We start from the raw sequence: 21570 nt of genomic DNA, 5'->3' as shown, positions 1-21570 counted from the left end.
CTTCATTCTGGTTTCTGTTGAGAGCCTGGGTAGGCTTTGGCCAAGGACGGCAAAGGAGGACAGACAGGGAATGAGTGGTAAAACCAGACGTCCATTTACAATTGGCTGGCGTCTCACTCTCTTCCTGCCAAGTCTACCCTGACACATCCAGCCTCTCTGGACTGAGGAGACAGGGTCCAAACAGAGGAATTTTTTTTTTTTTTTTTTTTTTTTAAATAAGAATCTTGCTCTGTCACCCAGGCTGGAGTACAGTGGTGTGATTGTGGTTCACCAGAATGTAGGTATTCATAAGCCCCATGTTGGGCACCAGAATGTAGGGAGCCGGCCCTACATCACCGGTGGGTACCCCGAGTTCAGTGGTGACAAAGGAATGAGAAAAAGACAGATTAAGAGAGACAGTGGGACCAGGGGGCCATCACTTATTACTCTGGAGGAGGCAATGAAGGCCCTGAGTTCTGATCATCCACACTATTGGTTACAATCATTTTGATCTATAGGGTAGGGGTGGAGTGAATCAGTGAGCCGGAAGTGAATTAGTGAGCTGGAACTGGTGTGTCATCCTAAGGACTGGTAACAGTGGCGGGCTCAAGCCGTCCTCCTGTCTCAACCTCCCGAGCAGCTGGGATCATAGGCATGCACCACCATGCCTGACTGATTTTTTATTACTTCTAGAGAAGGGGTCTTTCTATATTGCTCAAACTCCTGGGCTCAAGCGATCCTCCTGCCTCAGCCTCCCAAAGTGCTGGGATTATAGGAGTGAGCCACCTCACGCAGCCCAAACAGGGGATTTGTATCTTGCAGTCAGACACTTCTATCCAAAGGCCCTGTGCCTGTTACTGTGTCCTCAAGACCTCAGACGACAAAGGAAAAGGGATGAGTGACAGCTTGCAAGGTTGCCAACATGGCAAGACCCTGTCTCTAGTAAAAACAAAAACACTAGCCAGGAATGGTGGTGTGCACCTATAATCCCAACTACTCAGGAGGCTGAGGTATGAGAATCACTTGAACCCAGCAGGCGGAGTTTGCAGTGAGCTGATATTGCACCACTGCACTCTAGCCTGAGCAACAGAGACTGTCTCAAAAAAAAAAAAAAAAAAAAAAAAAAAAAGAAAGAGAAAAAGGAGGGTAGAATAGGCAGATTTGCTGTCCCACTGGAACCTGAGTCACAGCAGTCACACTAAGTCCAGTTATGGAGATGTAATCACCCAAGGGGTTCACCTTGCCTGCTGCCTAGACAGAGCCAATTTATCAAGACAGGGGAATTGCAATGGAGAAAGAGTAATTCATGCAGAGCCGGCTATGCGGAAGACCAGAGTTTTACTATTACTCAATCAATCTCCCTTAGCATTTGGGGATTCAGGGATCAGAGATTTTACAGATGATCTGGTGGGTAGGGGCTTGGGAAGTGGGGAGTGCTGATTGGTCAGATTGGAGATAGAATCATAGTGGGTCGAAGTGGGGTTTTCTCGGTCTTCTGTTTCTAGCTGGGATGGCAGAACTGATGGAGCCAGATTACTCATCTGGATGGTGTCAGCTGTTCTATCCAGTGCACGGTCTGCAAAATATCTGAGGCACTGATCTTAGGTTTTATAATAGTGATGTTATCTCCAGAAGCAATCTGGGGAGGTTCAGACTCTTGGAGCCAGAGGCTGCACAACCCCTAAACTGTAATTTCTAATCTTGTAGCTAATTTGTCAGACGAGTCCCCAGGAAAGGCTTTTTTGGGGGAAATTGCTGTTATCAATTTTGTTTCAGAGTCAAACCATAAACTGAATTCCTTCCCAAAGTTAGTTCAGCCTATGCCCAGGAATGAATAAGGACAGCTTAAAGTCAGTTAGGTCTGATTTCTTTCACTGTCATAATTTCCTCAGTTAAAACTTTGCAGTGGTAGTTTCAGAGACACAAAGGAGGCTGCATTTGACATGACTTCGGGGCCAGCTGTATATGCTCTCCCTTGATGCTGTAATCGCGTGATAGGCTCTTCTTTCGGCTACAGAGCCAGAGCCAATTTACTGAGACAAAGGTAAAGAAAGCTTAATGAACACAAGGCTAGCCACATGAAAGGACTGGAATTTATTACTCAAATCAGTCTCCCTTGATAGTTTATAGACTAGAGTTTTGTAAAGATAATTTGGCAAGCAGGGGGCTAGGAACGGAGAATCCCCATTGTTTGCACAGGGCTGAAATCTTAGGGGGCTGGAGCTGTCTTCTTGTGCTGAGTCAGTCTCTGGGTGGGATCATGTAACCAGCCGAGCCCATTTACCAGTCACAGTGGCACCATTACAATACTGGATCTGAAAGTTACCTGGAACACCAATCTTAGATTTTCCAATAGTAATAGTATCTACAGGAGCAATTGGGAAGGTTATGAATTTTGTGACCTCTGGAACAATGGCTGGTTATCATTTAAGTAGGCCTACATTTTAGTGGAGTTCGGATTCCTCCCATAAGCCTAAACTTTGGCTGTTTATTAGTTTTACAAAAGTGGTTTAGTCCATGAACAAGGAACAGTTCATTATTGGGAAGGGGCTTTTATCATCATTTTGAACTAATGCTGGATGCAATGGCTCACACCTATAATCCCAGCACTTTGGGAGGCCGAGGCAGGAGGATCACTAGATCCCAGGAGTTCAAGACCAGCCTGAGCAACACAGAGATAACCCATCTCTACAAAAAGTAAAAAATAACCATGCATGACGGTACTTGCCTGTAGTCCCAGCTACTCAGGAAGCTGAGGCTAGAGGACTGCTTGAGGTCCAGAGTTGGAGGCTGCAGTGAGCCATGATCTGGCCACTGCAATCCAACGTGGGTCACAAAGTGAGACCCAGTCTCAAAAAAAAAATTTTTTTTAAATAAAGTTAAACGAAATTCCTCCCATAGTTAATTTGGCCAATATCCAGGAATGAACAAACTTGGAGGTTAGAGGTAGGATGGAGTCAATTAGGTCAGATTTCTCTCACTGTCATATTTGCAAAGGCAGTTTCAGTCTCCACCCCACTCTTGGGAGTATCATCAGAGAGACGGTTTGGGTAAGGCATGCCAGCTGCTGCAACGAGAAAGCTCAGTGTGTCCATGTGTGCAACAACCACCCAACACTAAGTATTCCAGATGGCTCTCCCTCTGGTCCTCTTGCTTCCAGCTGGTGTTCAGAACCCCTTCTGATACTGCAGTCTCAGAGGGATTCCTCTCCTCCAGGCAGCTGGGCTTCCAAAGCCTTCCTACTTCATTCTGGAGGCCCCCAGCCAATGACGTAGCATCTCTAGCCAGCTCTGCAGACGTTTGTTGGGCCAGAGGAGTTATGAGAACCTGGAGGGCTACAGTGAGCCATTCCCTGGGAACATTTCACAGAGTCTGTGGGAGGCTCATTCCACGTTTCTTCCATTGGCTTCATCATTGGAGCCTCCCTAGGGAGCTGGCAGTGCACGCCCTCCTTGGCTTCCATGATGTCCCCCTTCCCTGGCCCTCCTCCCACTTCTTTTGCTTTAATTTTTTACTTTTTTTGAGATGGAATCTCATTCTGTCACCCAGGCTGGGGTGCAGTGGGTTCGATCTCGGCTCACTGCAACCACTGCCTCCCAGTTCCAGAGATTCTTCTGCCTCAGCCTCCTCAGTAGGTGGGATTACAGGCGCCAACCACCACGCTCAGCTAATTTTTGTATTTTTAGCAGAGACAGTGTTTCTCGATGTTGGCCAAGTTCACCTTCATCTACTGACCTAAGGCAATCCGCTTGCCTCAGTCTCCCAAAGTGCAGGATTACAGGCGTGAGCTATGTGCCTGGCCAAAAAAAATTTTTTTTAAGATGCAAGTTTTTTTGTTTTTTTTTTTTTTTGAGAGAGAGAGTCTTGCTCTGTTGCCAGGCTGAAGTGGCATGATCTCAGCTCACTGCATCCTCTGAGTCCCAGGCTCAAGTGATTCTCCTGCCTCAGCCTCCCAAGTAGCTCGAACTACAGGTGCGTGCTACCATGCCCAGCTTACTTTCGTACTTTTAGTACAAAATAAAAATACAGGTTTTCACCATGTTGGCCAGGATGGTCTCAATCTCTTGACTTCATGATTCACCTACCTTAGCCTCCCAAAGTGCTGGGATTACAGGTGTGACCCACCACGCCTGGCCAAGATGCAAGGTCTTGTCCTGTCACCCAGGCTACAGTGCAGTGGTACAATCATAGCTCAATGCAGGCTTGACCTCCCAGGCTCCAGTGATCCGCCCACCTTGGTTTCCTGTGTAGCTGGAACTACACGCCTGGCTAATTTTTAAAATTTTTTGTAGAAATGGGGTCTCACTATGTTGTCCAGGCTGGTTTTAAACTCCTGTCCCCAGGCAGTCCTCCAGCCTCAGCCTCTGAAAGTGCTGGGATTATAGGTGTGAGGAACAGTGCCCAGCCTCCTCCTACTCCTATGAACATCCTCATTTGGCTTTCTTTGCCAGCTCTTCTTCTGCTGGTCCTGGAAGTTGGAGAGCCTCAGCCTCTTCTCTCCTTACACACTCTTGCTTTTCCTAAGGAATTGCATCTGTTCTGAGTGACCTTGCACAACTGTAACTGCAGCTTTGCTTTGTGGCTAAAATTTCCTTCTCCTTCCTTTGCATACACATTCCCTTGAATCTGCACCAGGAGACAGCTGCCAGGAAGGAATTGTATTAATAGATTTGTCTTTGAGTCTGGGAAGTGAAGGACACCCACCAAAATTCCTGCCATGCCCCAAGTATCCTATGTTCTCACTCTTCCACCTTCATTCATCCTGGGTTGAATTTTTTTTTTTTTTTTTTTGAGATGGAGTCTCACTCTGTCACTCAGGCTGGAGTGCAGTGACACAATCTCAGCTCACTGCAACTTCTTCCTCCCCAGTTCAAGCAATTCTCCTGCCTCAGCCTCCCGAGTGGCTGGGATTATAGGCGCCTGCCAACATGCTAGACTAATTTTTTTGTATTTTTAGTAGAAACGGGGTTTACCATGTTGGCCAGGCTGGTCTAACTCCTGACCTCAGGTGATCCACCCACCTTGGCCTCCCAAAGTGCTGGGATTACAGGCATGAGCCACCGCACCCGGCCCTGGGTTGAATCTTAATTTGAAGAGGCATTTTTGACATATTCCTTGCATCATTCCAGATATCACTTATTAGATGCTCACTGGTTGATTGGCTACCTGGCCAGCATCCACACACCTTCCCAGTAGTGCTTACACTTCCCTTCCAGAATCCAACTCCTCCCCTGAGCAACTCATGTGCTTTGGAGAAAACTGATCCTCTGTAGCTTCAGCAGGAGGACTCGTTTTACCCAAGACAAAGGAAACATTCCATTTTCCTGGTGGCATCATGGTTCAGGGGTGAATCTATGACCCAAGCCAGCTCAATCACACTGAATATCAGTATTCCTACTTGGACCTCAAGGGAGACCTCCCTACTCTCCCTTCATTGGATGTGCATGTGGAAGCATGAAGCCCCAGCTATGGCTGGTGGCCATCACATCATCAGGAGGAAAGCTGGTTTTCAGATGAAGCCGATCTTCCAGTCACAGAGTGAGGGACAAAAAGAACATTGGTTCTCGATTATGTCATTGAGCTGCTGGTTCAAGTCATTCCTGGGGCCAGCATCATCTCTGGACATTCCAGTGGCAGGCACCAAGATGTCTCTTTCGTTTAATCTAGTTTGAAGGCTGGGCATCGTAGCTTACGCCTGTAATCCCTGCACTTTGAGAGGCCGAGGCAGGTGAGGTCAGAGGTTCAAGACTAGCCTGGCCAACACAGCGAAACCCTGTCTCTACTAAAACTACAAAAACTAGCTGGGTGTGGTGGCACACACCTGAAGTCCCAGGTACCCAGGAGGCTGAGGCAGGAGATCACTTGAACCCAGGAGGCAGAGGTTGCAGTTACCAGAGACCATGCCACTGCACTTCAGCCTGAGTAACAGAGCAAGACTCTGTCTCAAAAGGCGGGAGCAGCAATCACAGTAGCAAAGGCAAAGTGGAAATCTGGGTGTAAACTGGGCACCCATACATTATGCTCCAAGACAGCTAATAGTGACAACTGTGGCCCCACCTACTGGCCACAGGAATTTTTCTTGGGTGATAACAAAGATGTAGATTTCCTTCTGATATAATTTATCCTTTTATTTCATTCAGTTGGCACATTTTTTGGGCATCTACTATGAGCTAGGTGCTAAAATAGTTACTACCGATATAATGGTAAGCCAACACAGACCCAGTCCTTTTTTTTTTTCTGAGACAGGGTCCTGCTCTATTGCCCAGGCTGGAATGCAATGGTAGAATGAATCATGGTTCACTAAAGCCTCAAATTCCTGGGCTCAAGCAATCCTCCTGCCTCAGCCTCCCCAAGCAGCTGAGAATGCAGTTATACACCAACACACCTAACTAATTTAAAAATTTTTGTAGCAGCGAGGTCTCGTTAGGTTACTTGGCCTTGTCTTAAACTCCTGGCTTCAAGAGAGACTCCCTGCTGGGAACAGCTGTGAGCCACCGTGCCCAGCTCAGAAATACTTTTATGTTCCTTTTCTTCTTAATTTCTCCATGGTAAAATTCCTCATGGCCAATAAATCACTGATTGTAAACAAGCATCATGTGTAATGTGCCTTTTGCAAGAGTAGCTATGAAGTCCTATATCCTATTTCCAAAGTATACATCTATCATTCCCTTGGGGACAAGAGATCGTGGTGTAAAGCTGGTTGATCCTGTCAACTGATCTCGCAGCAGGTAAAAAACTGATACTGCAGGTCCAGTTTCAGGAGCTGACAGGAGGAGTTAGCAACACTCCAAAGAGGAATTATTTGCTCCATGTGTCATAATCAATGCAATCATTTTGATCACACTGAATTAAGGTTTTGGTTTTAAGCTTACTCTCTTTTCTCCTACGCTATTTATAAAATGCAGATATCAAGGTTTGTGCTTGGAGGTTTTAAAGAAGAGGTGAAAAATCAAAGATACTTAGGTTTCAGGAACTGACTAAGTGCCAAGAGAGTCATCTTTTTTTTGAAACAGGGTCTTGTTCTGTTGCCCAGGCTGGAGTACAGTAGTGTGATCCTAATTCACTGCAGCCTTGACCCCCTGGGCTCAAAGAATCCTCCCACCTCAGCCCCCCAAGAAGCTGGAACCACATATGCATGCCACACTGGGCTAATTTTTAAAATTTTTGTAGATACAAGGTCTCCATATGTTGCCCAGGCTGTTCTCAAACTCCTGGGCTCAAGGGACCCTCTCACCTTGACCTCCTAAAGTGCTAGGATTATAGGTATGAGCCTTGCTTTTTCAATTCTGTGTCCATAAATGTATTAAGACCTTGGATACAATGTACACAGGAGAAGGCTTCCTGTTGGTAAGCAGTTTTTTAAAAAAAGAAAAGAAAAGGCATCAAGAAGCTGACATAGGTAGCAGAGACAGGAAAAGAGAAGAGTTTTAAGGCCAGTGTTTGGAGATCAGACATTTCCCCTCAAAGGAGGACAGGCCTGGCTCAGGCCTTCAGAGGCATCAAGAATAGACCCTGGCTTCAGTTGATTCAGAGACGGTCAGAGGAAAGGACACCCCATGGGGCCTTCTCAGGGCTGTTTGGAAGCAGCTCTTGTTACCCCAAGCCTGCCTAGCATCAAACAGCCTTCCCTTTTATCCTCAAGGTTTGTGGTCAAGCATTTTCACTGCCCCAGGGAGAGGATATTCAGGGCTGTACAGAGCAAGATGTCCTTGTCATCGGGTGCAAGGACACACATTGAGCGGAATCTGACTGATGGGTACACATTGTGCTTTCAGCCGCTTCTGCAACAGAAGATGCTGGAACTGTTCAGCTAGATCCCAACAGTGTGGGTGGCTGGAAGCAAACTCTGTCCACAACGCAGACACAGTTTCAGAGCCCCCAAAGTGTGACTGCCCTGGGCCACCCGGATCCCCCTGCTAGGCTGAGCTGGGACATGACTGGGTTCTGCCCAGGCCACAGGGCAGCTTAGTCCGTCACAGCCCCAGCGCTGCCGCCCCCACCAGGCCCAGGTCGGTCCTCCTGTAAGTTTCCTGGCAATACTGCTCTAAAATCCCACTTACAACCCAGTGCAAGGACTCACGCCTGTAATCTCAACACTTTGGGAGGTCGAGGTGGGAGGACCGCTTGAGCCCAGGAGTTTCGAGATCAGTTTGGGCAACATAGGGAGACCCCCGTCTCTACAAAAAAATAAAAATTAGACGGGTGTCGTGACATGTACCTGTGGTCCCAGCTACGTGAGAGGCTGAGGCAGTGAGCTATGATAGCGCCACTGCACTCCAGCTTGGGCGACAGAGCGAGGCTGTTTTTGAATGAATGAATACATAAGTAAATTTAAAAATATGTAATAAAATAAATAAAATAAAATCGCCCTTCCCAGCGGTTACACTCGGCCACGGAGGTCTCCAGGCTGGCTGCGAAGACACCGGGGAGATCACTACGCGTCCAGCGCGGCAACTCGCGGCGGCCCTCGCGCACTTCCGCCGGAAGTCGGCCTCGCAGGGGCGCCTTGCTGACGTCATGAGCTCGCAGGAAGTCTGGTGGCGCGCCCATGAGGCGCCGAAGCCGAGCGCCTGGCGGTTGGCAGACGCTGGCGGTAAGGCAGCCTCCGTGGAGCTGTCTGAAGTTTATGCTGTCCCATGACCGTCGGTCTCCTCCCCTGACCCTCCCTTACCCCCTTATGTGTGGGGCCGCCGTTCCACCCCTACCTCCCCCGAGTCCCGGGCGGCCTGTTGTCCCTTCCGAGCCTGCTGCACTCCGCGTTCCTCTACCAGGCTCCAGTCTGCAGGGAAAGCTCCGGCCAGGCCGGTCCAGGAGGTGCCTTGATGGGGGCAGTTTCGGGAGGCCCTAGTGGGGAGGGGCAGGGAGGACCCAAAGCTTGGCTTATTTTTTCCCAACCGGTTGTTTCTTTCAAAGTCTTTATTATTATTATTATTATTTGAGACGGAGTTTCGCTCTTGTTGCCCAGGCTGGAGTGCAATGGCGTGATCTCGGCTAACTGCAACCTCCGCCTTCTGGGTTCAAGCGATTCCTCCCGAGTAGCTAGGATTACAGGCGTGCGCCATCACGCCCGACTAATTTTTTTGTATTTAGTAGGGATGGAGTTTAACCATATTGGTCAGGCTGGTCACGAACTCCTGACCTCAGGTGATCCACCCGCCTGGGCCTCCCAGAGTGCTAGGATTAGAGGAGTGGGCCACCACGCCGGGCCTATTTTATTATTTTTATTTATGGGGTGCCGCTCTGTGGCCCAGGCTGGAGGGCAGCGGCAGGTTTACAGCTCACTGCAGCCTGGACCTCCTGGGCTCAAGCGATCCTCACACCTCAGCCTCCCAAGTAGCTGGGACGCGCCACCACGCCCTGCTGGTTTTTAAATTTTTATGTAGGGAGGGTGGTCTCACTATGTTGCTTAGGCTGGTCTTGAACTCTTGGCCTTATGTGATCCTCCTACCTTGGCCTCCCAAAGATTTGGGAGCAGGCCTGAGCAACTGAGCCTGTGCCATTTCTCCCAAAGTCTTACCCCTTTATGCTGGGGGTGCTGAACATCCCCTATTTCCAAATTCTTTTCCACAATGTATCTGCCTTTGACTGCTACTCTTGTCTTATATGGGTGTTGAATTGATGTGTCTCTGTAGCCAGATCCAAGCTCTGGGGAGAACCATGTCCGGCAGCTACGGGTTGTGCCACGCACAGAGTGCTGCCCCAGAGGAGCTGCTGTTTGAATTATCTGTGAATGTGGGGAGGAGTAATGCCAGAGCTGCTGGCTGAAAATTATCCAAGAGAAATGTAGGCTGGGCACCCTGAATCACGCTGTGAGCATTGCTGCTGTTTGTTTGCTCTTAACCCTATCATGTCATGAATAGTTTCTTGTTTGGTTATCTCACTTGTATTTCCAGCCCGGAATCATATCTACTAAGGTTAAAAGTAACCAGTTCTGGTATCTTTTTTTGTTTGTTTTTGAGACAGGGTCTCACTGTTGCCCAGGCTTGAATTCCTGTGCTCAAGCAATCCTCCCGTCTCAGCCTCCTAAGTATTGGGGACCAAAGGCATGCACAACCACATCCAGCTAATTTTTGTATTTTTTGTAGAGATGGGGTCTCACTCTGTTGCCCAGGCCGGTCTTGAACTCCTGGGTTCAAGTGATCCTCCCACCTCAGCCTTCCAAAGTGCTGGGATTATACGCACGAGCCACTATGGCTGGCCAGTTCCATTATCTTTTTTTTTCTTTTCTATTTTCTTTTTTTTTTAAACCACTACAACGTGGAAAAGAATTCCAGTATCCAGGTTTTGTTTGTTTGTTTTGAGACAAACTCTCGCTCTGTCATACAGGATGGAATGTGATGGCATGATCTCGGTTCACTGCAACCTCCGCCTTGAGATGAAGTTCAAGCAGTTCTCCTGCCTCAGCCTCCTGAAGCTGGGATTACAAGCGTGCGCCACCACGCCCAGCTAATTTTGTATTTTTAGTATTGACAGAGTTTCACCATGTTGGTCAGGCTTGTTTCAAACTCCTGACCTTGTGATCTGCCCACCCTGGCCCCCAATGTGCCACCATGCCCAGCCCCGGTATTCAATATCCTAACACAGTATCCAGTATCCAATTTCTTTTTTTTTTTTTTTTGAGACGGAGTTTCGCTCTTGTTACCCAGGCTGGAGTGCAATGGCGCGATCTCGGCTCACCGCAACCTCCGCCTCCTGGGCTCAGGCAATTCTCCTGCCTCAGCCTCCCAAGTAGTTGGGATTACAGGCATGCACCACCATGCCCAGCTAGTTTTTTGTATTTTTAGTAGAGACGGTGTTTCACCATGTTGACCAGGATGGTCTCGATCTTTCGACCTCGTGATCCACCCGCCTCGGCCTCCCAAAGTGCTGGGATTACAGGCTTGAGCCACCGCGCCCGGCCTCAGTATCCAATTTCTTAACACAGGCCTGTGTGTTGACTCTGGTTCCAGAGGGTGATCCCTCATGGTTGTGGACAGTGCCCTGGAGGGATGCTTCTTAGGACAGGATGCCTGATTCTGGGTGCAGGGCTCCTCACTGCCTTTAGGACAGGCGTCCCCAAACTTTTTACACAGGGGGCCAGTTCACTGTCCCTCAGACCGTTGGAGGGCCACCACATACTGTGCTCCTCTCACTGACCACCAGTGAAAGAGGTACCCCTTCCTGAAGTGCGCGGGGGGTAGGGGGGGTGGGGGGCAGATAAATGGCCTTAGGGGGCCGCATGCTTTAGGAGATGCTTGTTCTCAAGGCATTGTTAGAAGATTCTTTGGGGCACCTCCTGTATCTTTGTGAATATTTAAGGAAGTAAAAGAATGATTTGTGCCTGGAGGCAAGGAAGGGGGATACATTTTCTTTCTCACTTTATTTTGGGTTAGCAGGTTGGAGATGCCCCAAAGGCAGACCACAGAGTTAGATTCAACATTTTTATCTTGGGCTGGGGCCGGTGGCTCACGCCTGTAATCCCAGTACTTGGGGAAGCTGAGGTAGGCAGATCACCTAGGTCAGGAGTTTGAGACCAACCTGGCCAATGTGGTGAAACTTCATCTTTACTAAAAATACAAAAATTAGCCAAGTGTGGGGTACACACCTGTAATCTCAGCTTCTAGGGAGGCTGAGGCAGGAGAATTGCTTGAACCTGGGTGGCATAGGTTGCAGTGAGCCGAGCTCATGCCTCTGCACTCCAGCCTGGGCAACAAGAGTGAAACTGTTAAAAAGAAGATATGTATGAATATATATATCTTTTTTTTTTTTTTAATTGAGACAGGGTCTCACTGTTTCCCAGGGTGGTCTTGAACTCCTGAGCTCAAGCGATCTGTGCACCTTGGCCCCCCAAAGTGCTGAGATTACAGGCATGAGCCATTGCACCTGGCCCAGAATTTTATCTTGATGGAGGGAGCTCAGGATCATTTGGGAGGCCCCACTGAGAAGCAGCAGTCCTCTGTTGTGCGTGCCTGAGGATTGGTGAATTCTGTTTTTCTGCTTTTTGCTTTGAGATGTCATTAAAGTCTAGATGAATTCTGTTTTGGTAGCCTTTTAGGAGTTGACGCCTGAGAATATGTGCCATGGAAGAAACCTTTCAGTAGCAGATAGTCACACTCTTTCTGTTCCTTTGTAGCCCCAGGATGGACTTTCTGGTCCTCTTCTTGTTCTACCTAGCTTCAGTGCTGATGGGTCTGGTTCTGATCTGCATCTGCTCGAAAACCCATTGCTCGAAAGGCCTGGTCAGGGAAGGAGCACAGGTGAGGATGATCCTTGGATACCACTGGTGTTTGAATACTGTGCTAGTCTAAGAGACTCACCGGGTTCACTACAAGACAAAGAAGAGATGCCAGGCTGGGTGCAGTGACTCACACCTGTAATTTCAGCTACCCAGGAAGCTGAGGCAGGAGGATCCCTTAAGCCAGGAGTTTGAAGTTGCAGTGAGCTATCATGCTGCTGCCCTCCAGTCTGGACTATAGAGTGAGACCCTGTCTCAACAACAACAAAGATGCCATTTAACTTAATTGATTGATTGATTTCATTGATGGCAGTTGTTATGGGACATTCCACAGCCTCTGTCTGTGTGTGTGTTTTTTGTTCTTGCTGAAAGTCCTCCTGTGGTGGTTCTTTGAGAGAAGAGGTTGCTTGGATTTGATTTCCTCTGTATTAAATGCTTGTGACTGGGCATGGATGTGAGCAATGTCCACCGGGGGGCTTGATGGGTGACTCTGGGGGATGTATGAGGAGAAAGCTCAGCATTGGCTGGCCTCCTCCTTCAGGGATCAAAGTGAGCAAAACTGGGGCAAGCAACCCATGGAAAGGCGTGGATTTGGCAGGGACCTGGGCTAATGCCCAGTGTTCTGGGTGTGGACACTGGAACCTGGGATTGAACCCAGGCTGGGGAAAGAGCACCTGAACCACTATATACGGAAACGACTTGCCATCACCCATTTTGCCAGCTGAATGTGGAGTGTCTGATTCGTTTGGGAGAAGAAATGAGAAATGAAGTTGAGTCTTTCTCTTTGTTTTTCAGATATTTTCCTATATAATTCCAGAATGTCTTCAGAGAGCCATGCACAGATTGCTTCATTACCTTTTCCATACAAGGTATTTATATTTCAGAGTTTAAATATCCTCCTCTTTTCTGCTTTATTAATTGTTGTGATCCTGTAGCTTCAGGAAGCTCCTTGTGGTTTCCAGCATGCTGAGAGAAAGAATGCTGGAAAGAATCATGAGTCCTGAGTTGGGAACCTCTACTCATAGTCAGTCTGCCTTTTGAGACTGAGGTTTTAACTTGTCTGCTTTTAAATAGTGATATTTAAAGATTGGGAAAATACTGACGTGTTTCTGTTAAATACATGCAGAATGTTTCACATGGTTTTCTTTTCTTTGAGGGAGAGTCTCACTCTGTTGCCCAGGCTGGAATGCAGTGGTGTGATCTCGGCTCTCTGCAACCTCTGCTTCCTGGGTTCAAGTGATTCTCCTGCCTCAGCTTCCTGAGTAGCTGGGACTACAGGTGTGTGCCACAAGGCCCAGCTAAATTTTTGTATTTTTAGTAGAGATGGGGTTTCACCATGTTGGCTAGGATGGTCTTAATCTCTTGACCTTGTGATCTGCCTGCCTCAGCCTCCCAAAGTGCTCCCAAGGTGTGAGCCACCGCACCTGGCGTCACATGGTTTTCTGTGTAATTCTTACTATTATCTCAAGCCCAAAGCAAGTGGTTGGCCCTCAGTTACTTTATTTAGTATTTTATGATTTCTTCAAGTATAAGCCCCTATGAACAAGCCATATGCCTGTTTCCTTTCAGAAACCACACCTTCATTGTCCTGCACCTGGTCCTGCAAGGGATGGTTTATACTGAATACACCTGGGAAGTATTTGGCTACTGTCAAGAGCTAGAGTTCTCCTTGTACTACCTCCTTCTGCCCTATCTGCTGCTAATTGTAAACCTGTTTTCATTCACCCTCACTTGTGTAACCAATCCTGGTAAGTTGAGGCTCTTAGCATACAGCATGGTGACAACTCCACTGTCTTACTAATAGTGCTGAAAACAAGGAGTGGCCTTGTACACTTTGTGTACAATTGTGCTGAATTCTACACTTTAAATGGGTGAATTAGGTTAATGAGTATGTCTCAGTAAAGCCATTATTCAAAATGAATTGCTTGGCCAGGCGCCGTGACTCACACTTGTAATCCCAGCACTTTGGGAGGCCGAGGTGGGAGGTTCACCTGAGGTTGGGAGTTTGAGACCAGCCTGGCCAACATGGTAAAACCCCATCTCTACTAAAAAAATTTAAAAATACAAAAATTAGCCAGGCGTGGTAACACACACCTGTAATCCTAGCTACTACTCTGGGAGAATTGCTTGAACCCAGGAGGTGGAGGTCGCAGTGAGCCAAGATTGTTCCACTGCACTTCAGCCTGGGCAACAATGTGAGACTCTGTGTCCAAAAAATAAAAAAAAAAATAAGTAATTGCTTAAGATGTTAAAGATAGCGGCTGGGCACAGTGGCTCATGCATGTAATCCCAGCACTTTGGGAGGCCGAGGTGGGTGGATCACCTGAGGTTAGGAGTTTGAGACCAGCCTGGCCAACATGGTGAAACCCTGTTTCTATTAAAAATACAAAAACATGGCTGAGCATGGTGGTGCTTGCCTGTAATCCCAGCTGCTTGGGAGGCTAAGGCAGGAGAATTGCTTGAACCCAGGAGGCGGAGGTTGCAGTGAGCCGAGATTGCGCCATTGCACTCTAGTTTGGGCAACAAGAGTGAAACTCCATCTCAGAAAAAGATATTAAAGATTTCAGTTGTGTTTTATCAGGATGGGTTTCGTGACCATCTGCTCCACCGTGTTACATGAAACTGACATATGTCCTTACTTTTTCCAGGCATTATAACAAAAGCAAATGAATTATTATTTCTTCATGTTTATGAATTTGATGAAGTGATGTTTACGAAGAATGTGAGGTGCTCTACTTGTGATTTAAGGAAACCAGCTCGATCCAAGCACTGCAGTGAGTGTGGCTCTCGTGGCTCCAGCGGCACCCCCAACAGCACACGTGTGGGCTTTGTTTGTGAAGGAATGTTTCCTGAATCTATAGTTCACCCCCAGACATGGTGTAGCCACTACTTATAGAGTTGAGATAATGGTTTCTTCGAGATGAATGAGGGTCAGGGTTTATGTTCTTGTGTAGTAGACAGTTCTCATCCCTGGGTATAACAGCCCTTCCCTTATCATAGGGCAGGACGTGCTGCCCACAAGATGTTTCTCTGGGATGTTGTGTTTGCAGATTTCAATCCTGCAAAGGCTAGTCTTCTGGGAGGGCCCAAAATTCTAGACTAGTGCTGTCTAATAAAAATAGAATATGACCAGGCACAGTGGCTCATGGCTGGAATCCCAGTACTTTGGGAGGCAGGCTGATCTCTTGAGCCTAGGAGTTCAAAACCAGCCTGGCAGCATGGGGAAACTTCACCTTTACAAAAAATACAAAAGTTAGCGGGCATGGTGGCATGTGTCTGTAGTCCTAGCTACTTGAGAGGCTGAAGCAGGAGGATCACTTGAGCCCAGGAGAGATCGAGGCTGCAGTAAGCTATGATTAAACTGCCGCACTCAAGCCGGGCGCGGTGGCTCACGCCTGTAATCCCAGCACTTTGGGAGGCTGAGGCGGGTGGATCACGAGGTCAAGGGATCGAGACCATCCTGGTCAACATGGTGAAACCCCGTCTCTACTAAAAATACAAAAAAATAGCTGGGCTTGGTGGTGCGTGCCTGTAATCCCAGCTACTCAGGAGGCTGAGGCAGGAGAATTGCCTGAACCCAGGAGGCGGAGGTTGCGGTGAGCCGAGATCGCGCCATTGCACTCCAGCCTGGGTAACAAGAGTGAAACTCCGTCTCAAAAAAAAAAAAAACAAAAAAAAACTGCTGCACTCCAGCCTCAGCAAAAGAGCGAGACCCTGTCTCAAAAAAAAAAAAGCCATGAAACAGTTTTTAAAAATATTTTTATTTATTTATTTTTTTTTTCTGTGGGCACAAAAACAAAAAAAAAATATTTTTCAAAATGTAGCTGTGCTTGGAGACAGTTTTAATCAGGGTTTTATTTAACCTAACGTATGTAAAATACCATTTTAACATGTAATCAATGTAAAAAATTCTTCATGAGATTGTTTATATTCTGCTTTTCATACTAAGCCTTTAAAATCTGGTATGTATTTTATATTTACAGCATATCTTGATTTGGACACCAAATTTTCATTTTAGAATTTAGATTTAATAAAATGTGTATTTAGATTTAATAAAATGTGCAGTTGAAAAGGTAGACTCACATATGCAACCTATATCCAGGAATTCTTAAAAGTTTTCCAATATCTTATTTTGGTAACACAAGAATCATTGTCCTTTACCATCCATGTCTACATTGACATAATGCCTCATCTTAATCAGAAGAATTGACCTAAAGCAGAAACATCAGTTTTAAAATTATGTCCGTCCAATTGAAGTAAATTCACTAACTTTTGTGTTGCCTCTATATTCACACTGAATTCAAAGGAGTATTGTAGTAAAAAACAACTGTAAACTTGTCAACATTGACAAAATGTCCTTCCCATTTTCTTTTTTTTTTTTTTTTTTTTTTTTTTGAGATAGGGTGTCACTCTGTTACCCATGCTAGAGTGAGTGGCACGATTATAGTTACTGCAGCCTTGATCTCCCATGCCCAAGCGATACTCCTGCCTAGTCTCTGCATAGCTGGGACCACAGGTGCATGCCACCACTACCTCAGATGTTTTTTGTAGTCAGATTACAAGTGCTCAATACCCACATTTGGCTGGTGGCTACTGTACTGGACACTGCAGTTCCAAAAGCTTAGTTTGGAACTAAGCAGCTGCCATTTTCCCCTGTCATACATCCAGTGGTCAGATTGTGAAAATCTCAGCAGGTGTGCGGTTTCCTTGTCTCATCAGGCACCATCCCAGCACTTGTCCCCTTGTTTCTGTGCAGGTGTGTGTAACTGGTGTGTGCACCGTTTTGACCATCACTGTGTTTGGGTGAACAACTGCATCGGGGCCTGGAACATCAGGTACTTCCTCATCTACCTCTTGACCTTGACAGCCTCGGCTGCCACTGTCGCCATTGTGAGCACCGCTTTTCTGGTCCACTTGGTGGTGATGTCAGACCTATACCAGGAGACTTACATTGATGACTTTGGACACCTCCACATTATGGACACGGTCTTTCTTATTCAGGTAATTATGCTGTAGGTTTCTGACTTCAAGTTTCAGAATTGCAAAAAGGACATTTATTTTCCTAGTAAAAGCATGAAGTTAGGTGGGGCACGGTGGCCCATGCCTGTGATGCAAGCACTTTTGAAGGCCAAGGTGGGAGGATCACATGAGGCCAGGAGTTGAGGACCAGCCTGGGCAACACCCAAATGTCCATCAACTGATGAGTGAATAACTAGTCTCTTGTAGAGAACCTGTGTCTACAAAAAATACAAAAATGAGCCGGGGTTGGGCACAGTGGCTCATGCCTGTAATCGTAGTACTTTGAGAGGCCAAGGCAGGCAGATTGCCTGGGCTCAGGAGTTTGAGACCAGCCTGGCCAACATGGTGAAACCCTGTCTCTGCTAAAATACAACAGATTAGCCGAATGTGGTGGCATGTGCCTGCAGTCCCAGCTACTCGGGAGGCTAAGGCACAAGAATCGCTTGAAGCCAAGGGGCAGAGGTTGCACTGAGTTGAGATCTCGCCACTGCACCGCAGCCTGGGTGATAGACCAAGACCCTGTCTCAAAAACTAACAAACATGAAGTTTTCCCTTTTTTTTTTTCTTTTTTTTTTTTTTTTCTGAGATGGAGTCTCGCTCTATCACCCAGGCTGGAGTGCATTGATACAATCTCGGCTCACTGCAACCTCTGCCTCCTGGGTTCAAGCAATTCTGCCTCGGCCTCCCGAGTAGCTGGGACTACAGGCGCGCACCACCATGCCCAGCTAATTTTTGTATTTTTAGTAGAGATGGGGTTTTGCCATATTGGCCAGGCTGGTCTTGAACTCCTGACCTCGTGATCTGCCCGCCTCGGCCTCCCAAAGTGCTGGGATTACAGGTGTGAGCCACTGTGCCCGGCCCTTAAGTTTTTTCTTTTTCTAAACTGGTATAAAATTCACATATCGGGCTGGGTGTGGTGACTCACCTGTAATCCCAGCACTTTGGGAGGCCAAGGCGGTCCGATCACCTGAGGTCAGGAGTTGGAGACCAGCCTGGCAAACATGGTGAAACCCCGTCTCTACTAAAAATACAACAAAATTAGCCAGGCATGGGGGTGGCTACCTGTAAACCTAGATACTCAGGAGGCTGAGGCAGGAGGATCGCTTGAACCCAGGAGGCAGAGGTTGCAGTGAGCCAAGTTCATGCCACTGCACTCCAGCCTGGGCAACGAGAGCAAAACTCTGTCTCAAAAAAAAAAAAAAAAAAAAAAAAAAATTCACATATCATAAAATTCACTCTTTAAAGTATACCATTCAGTGGTATGAGTATATTCACAGAGTTATGCAGCTCTTATCACTATCTAATATCAGAACATTTTTCTCATCCCCAAAAGGAGACATTCCCCATTCCCTCCTCCCCCAGACCCAGGTAATCAATAATCTACTTTCTGTCTTTAGGGATTGGTGTTTTCTGGACCCTTCATATAAATGGAATCGTGCAGTATATGGGTTCTTTCTTGTGGCACAAGGTTTTCAGGGTTAACTCATGTTGTAGCATGAATCTACTTAATTCTGTTTTTTGTTTTTGAGGCAGAGTCTCCCTCTGTCACCCAGGCTAGAGTTCAGTGGCGAAATCTCAGCTCACTGCACCCTCTGCCTCCCGGGTTCAAGTGATTCTCCTGCCTCAGCCTTCCGAATAGCTGGGACTACAGGTGCCCACCACCACACCCAGCTAATTTTTGTACTTTTAGGAGAGACAGGGTTTTACTGTGTTGGCCAGGCTGGTATTGAACTCCTGACCTTGTGATCTACCCGCCTCAGCCTCCCAAAGTGCTGGGATTACAAGCGTGAGCTATCACGCCTGGCTCTGTTTTTGTTTTTGTTTTTTTTTGAGATGGAGTTTTGCACTTGTTGCCCAGGCTGGAGGGGGCAATGATGTGATCTTGGCTCGCCACAACCTCTCCTCCGGGGTTCAAGTGATTCTCCTGCCTCAGTCTCCTGAGTAGCTGGGATTATAGGCATGTGCCACCATGCCTGGCTAATTTTTGTATGTTTAGCAGAGATGGGGTTTTACCATGTAGGCCAGGCTGATCTCTAACTCCTGACCTCAAGTGATCCACCCACCTTTGCCTCCCAAAGTGCTAGGATTACAGGTGTGAACCACCGCACCTGGCCTCACTTCATTTTTTTTTTTTTTTTTTTTTTTAATGACTGAATAGCATTCCATTGTATGGATAGACCAGATTTTATTTATTTGTTCATCAGTTGATGGACATTTTGGTGTTTTCACTTTTTGGCTATTTTTGCTATGAACATTCATGTACAAGTTTTTTGTGTAGACATATGTTTTTACTTCTTTGGTAAATTCACCTAGGAGTGGAATTGCTGGGTCGTATGGTAACTTTTTTTTTTTTTTTTTTTTTTTTGAGACGGAGTTTCACTCTTGTTACCCAGGCTAGAGTGCAATGGTGCGATCTCAGCTTACTGAAACCTCTGCCTCTGGGGTTCAAGTGATTCTCCTGCCTCAGCCTCCCCAGTAGTTGAGATTACAGGCCACCACGCCCAGCTAATTTTATATTCTTAGTAGAGACAGGGTTTCTCCATGTTGGTCAGGCTGGTCTCAAACTCCTGACCTCAGGTGATCCGCCTGCCTTGGGCTCCCAAAGTGCTGGGATTACAGGCGTGAGCCACCATGTCCGGCCGCAAGACCCTGTTTCTACTGATTTTTAAATTTTTGTTTTATCTTACTTTTAGAGACGGGGTTTCACCACGTTGGCCAGACTGGTCTCGAACTCCCAACCTTGTGATTCACCCACCTCAGCCTCCCAAAGTGCTGGGATTACAGGCGTGAGCCACCACTCCTGGCCTAATTTTTATTTTTATTTTTTGAGATGGAGTCTCACTGTGTTGCCTAGGCAGGAGTGCAGTAGTGCAGTCTCGGCTCATTGTAACCTTCACCACTCAGATTCAAGCGACTCTCCTACCTCAGCCTCCTGAGTAACTGGGATTACAGGCATGTGCCACCACCCCTGGCTAATTTTTATATTTTTTATTAGAGAAGGCCATGTTGGCCAGGCTGGTGTCAAACTTCTGACCTCAAGTGTTCTGCTCACCTTGGCTTCCCCAAATGCTGAGATCACAGGCGTGAGCCACCCTGCCTATCCCCCGTTTCTATTTATTAAAAAAAAAGAAAAATCTTGTTTCTTTTGGGAAGAGGGGCTGATAAAATCAGTGATACAATGAATATCCTTGTATATCTATTTTTGGGGTTGTATTTTGTTTTAGGACATTGATCTCTTGTCCATCTGGCTTTTGTTTTGATGAATGAAGTCTGCATTCTTTTATAGCTATCTAACTGGAATAGCACATTTCCTGAGTAAACTTTCCCTTCTCCCTGTGTGTGACCACTTCATTCATCCCATAGGAAACTCTTGTATGTATTGGGATTATTCCTGGGCTGCTTGTCAGCTGTTTATATTCAGTTTGTCACATTTGGACACAGGTAGGTGGGCTGAGGAAGCAGCGCTGGTGGCTGGGCAGGACCAGGGTTGGTGGGTGTTCACCCTCATGGATGTCACAGTCCAGCACTGCTGTTTCTTTGCCCCTAGTACCTGTTCCTGACCTTTCCACGGATTGTCTTCATGCTGGGCTTTGTTGTGGTCCTGAGCTTCCTCCTGGGTGGCTACCTGTGCTTTGCTATATACCTGGCGGCCACCAACCAGACTACTAACGAGTGGCACAGAGGTGACAGGGCCTGTTGCTGGCATTGTCCCCTTGTGGCCCGGCGTCCGTCAGCAGAACCCCAGGTCCACCAGAACATTCACTCCCATGGGCTTTGGAGCAACCTTCAAGAGATCTTTCTACCTGCCTTTCCATATCATGAGAGGAAGAAACAAGAATGACAAGTGTGTGACTGCCTTTGAGCTGTAGTTCCCATTTATTTACACGTGGATTTGCTCGTTTTCTGAGCATGGCTTGTTTTGATTTCTGCTGTGCTTATCAATCACTTTTGGTGGGCAAGGGAGGGGGAGAGGAAAATGAGTGTTGATTGACTGCCTCATCTTTGCCAGTGTGGTGGGAGGAATCCCCCTTGCTTACCTTCTCTCGAAACTGGGCATCTCTGAAGTCCTAGTGTCAAGGAGATCAAGATATAACTTCTCAGAGGTTCCAGGTGACACTGAGACCTTGGTGTCTCTAAACTCTGGGCATGTGGACAGGAGGGGCTTGTGGCCGTGTCTCTGACCTGTCTCTGAAGTGCAGGAGGGTCTCACTGACTCAGTGTCTGCACATTGTGTCTAGTTGTACTCTTCTATGCCTTCTCTGTTCGCCTCTCTTCCCCCAGGGGATTTTCATCTCAACGACAGAGTGTCCTCACCCAGGCCTGCCTTCTGGCCAGTATGGCCTTGTACACCAGGCACA

At 47.2% G+C, this 21570-nt stretch overlaps 1 protein-coding gene across 6 annotated transcripts; it reads left to right on the top strand.

Annotated features, from left to right (window-relative positions):
* The first annotated feature begins 8493 nt into the window (after positions 1 to 8493).
* On the top strand, positions 8494 to 21113 carry ZDHHC4 (zDHHC palmitoyltransferase 4). 6 transcript variants are annotated; one of them, XM_010344809.2, is made up of 8 exons: positions 8522 to 8572; positions 9612 to 9788; positions 12092 to 12215; positions 12989 to 13062; positions 13763 to 13941; positions 14842 to 14967; positions 16950 to 17194; positions 20760 to 21113. In XM_010344809.2, the coding sequence occupies exons 3-8, from the start codon at positions 12099 to 12101 to the stop codon at positions 21051 to 21053; spliced, it is 1035 nt and encodes a 344-aa protein (XP_010343111.1). In that variant the 5' UTR covers positions 8522 to 8572; positions 9612 to 9788; positions 12092 to 12098; the 3' UTR covers positions 21054 to 21113. The 6 variants fall into 6 exon arrangements, with proteins under 6 accessions (XP_010343109.1, XP_010343112.1, XP_010343111.1 ...); XM_010344808.2 differs by lacking the exon at positions 8522 to 8572 and adding an exon at positions 8706 to 8793; XM_010344807.2 differs by lacking the exon at positions 9612 to 9788 and having other exon boundaries at positions 8494 to 8572.
* Positions 21114 to 21570: the final 457 nt, after the last annotated feature.

The sequence above is a fragment of the Saimiri boliviensis genome, chromosome 20, assembly GCF_048565385.1.
Source record: "Saimiri boliviensis isolate mSaiBol1 chromosome 20, mSaiBol1.pri, whole genome shotgun sequence".
Classification (NCBI taxonomy): domain Eukaryota; kingdom Metazoa; phylum Chordata; class Mammalia; order Primates; family Cebidae; genus Saimiri; species Saimiri boliviensis.
Note: the sequence above shows the minus strand (reverse complement) of the source record. Positions and strands in the feature narration are given on the sequence as shown.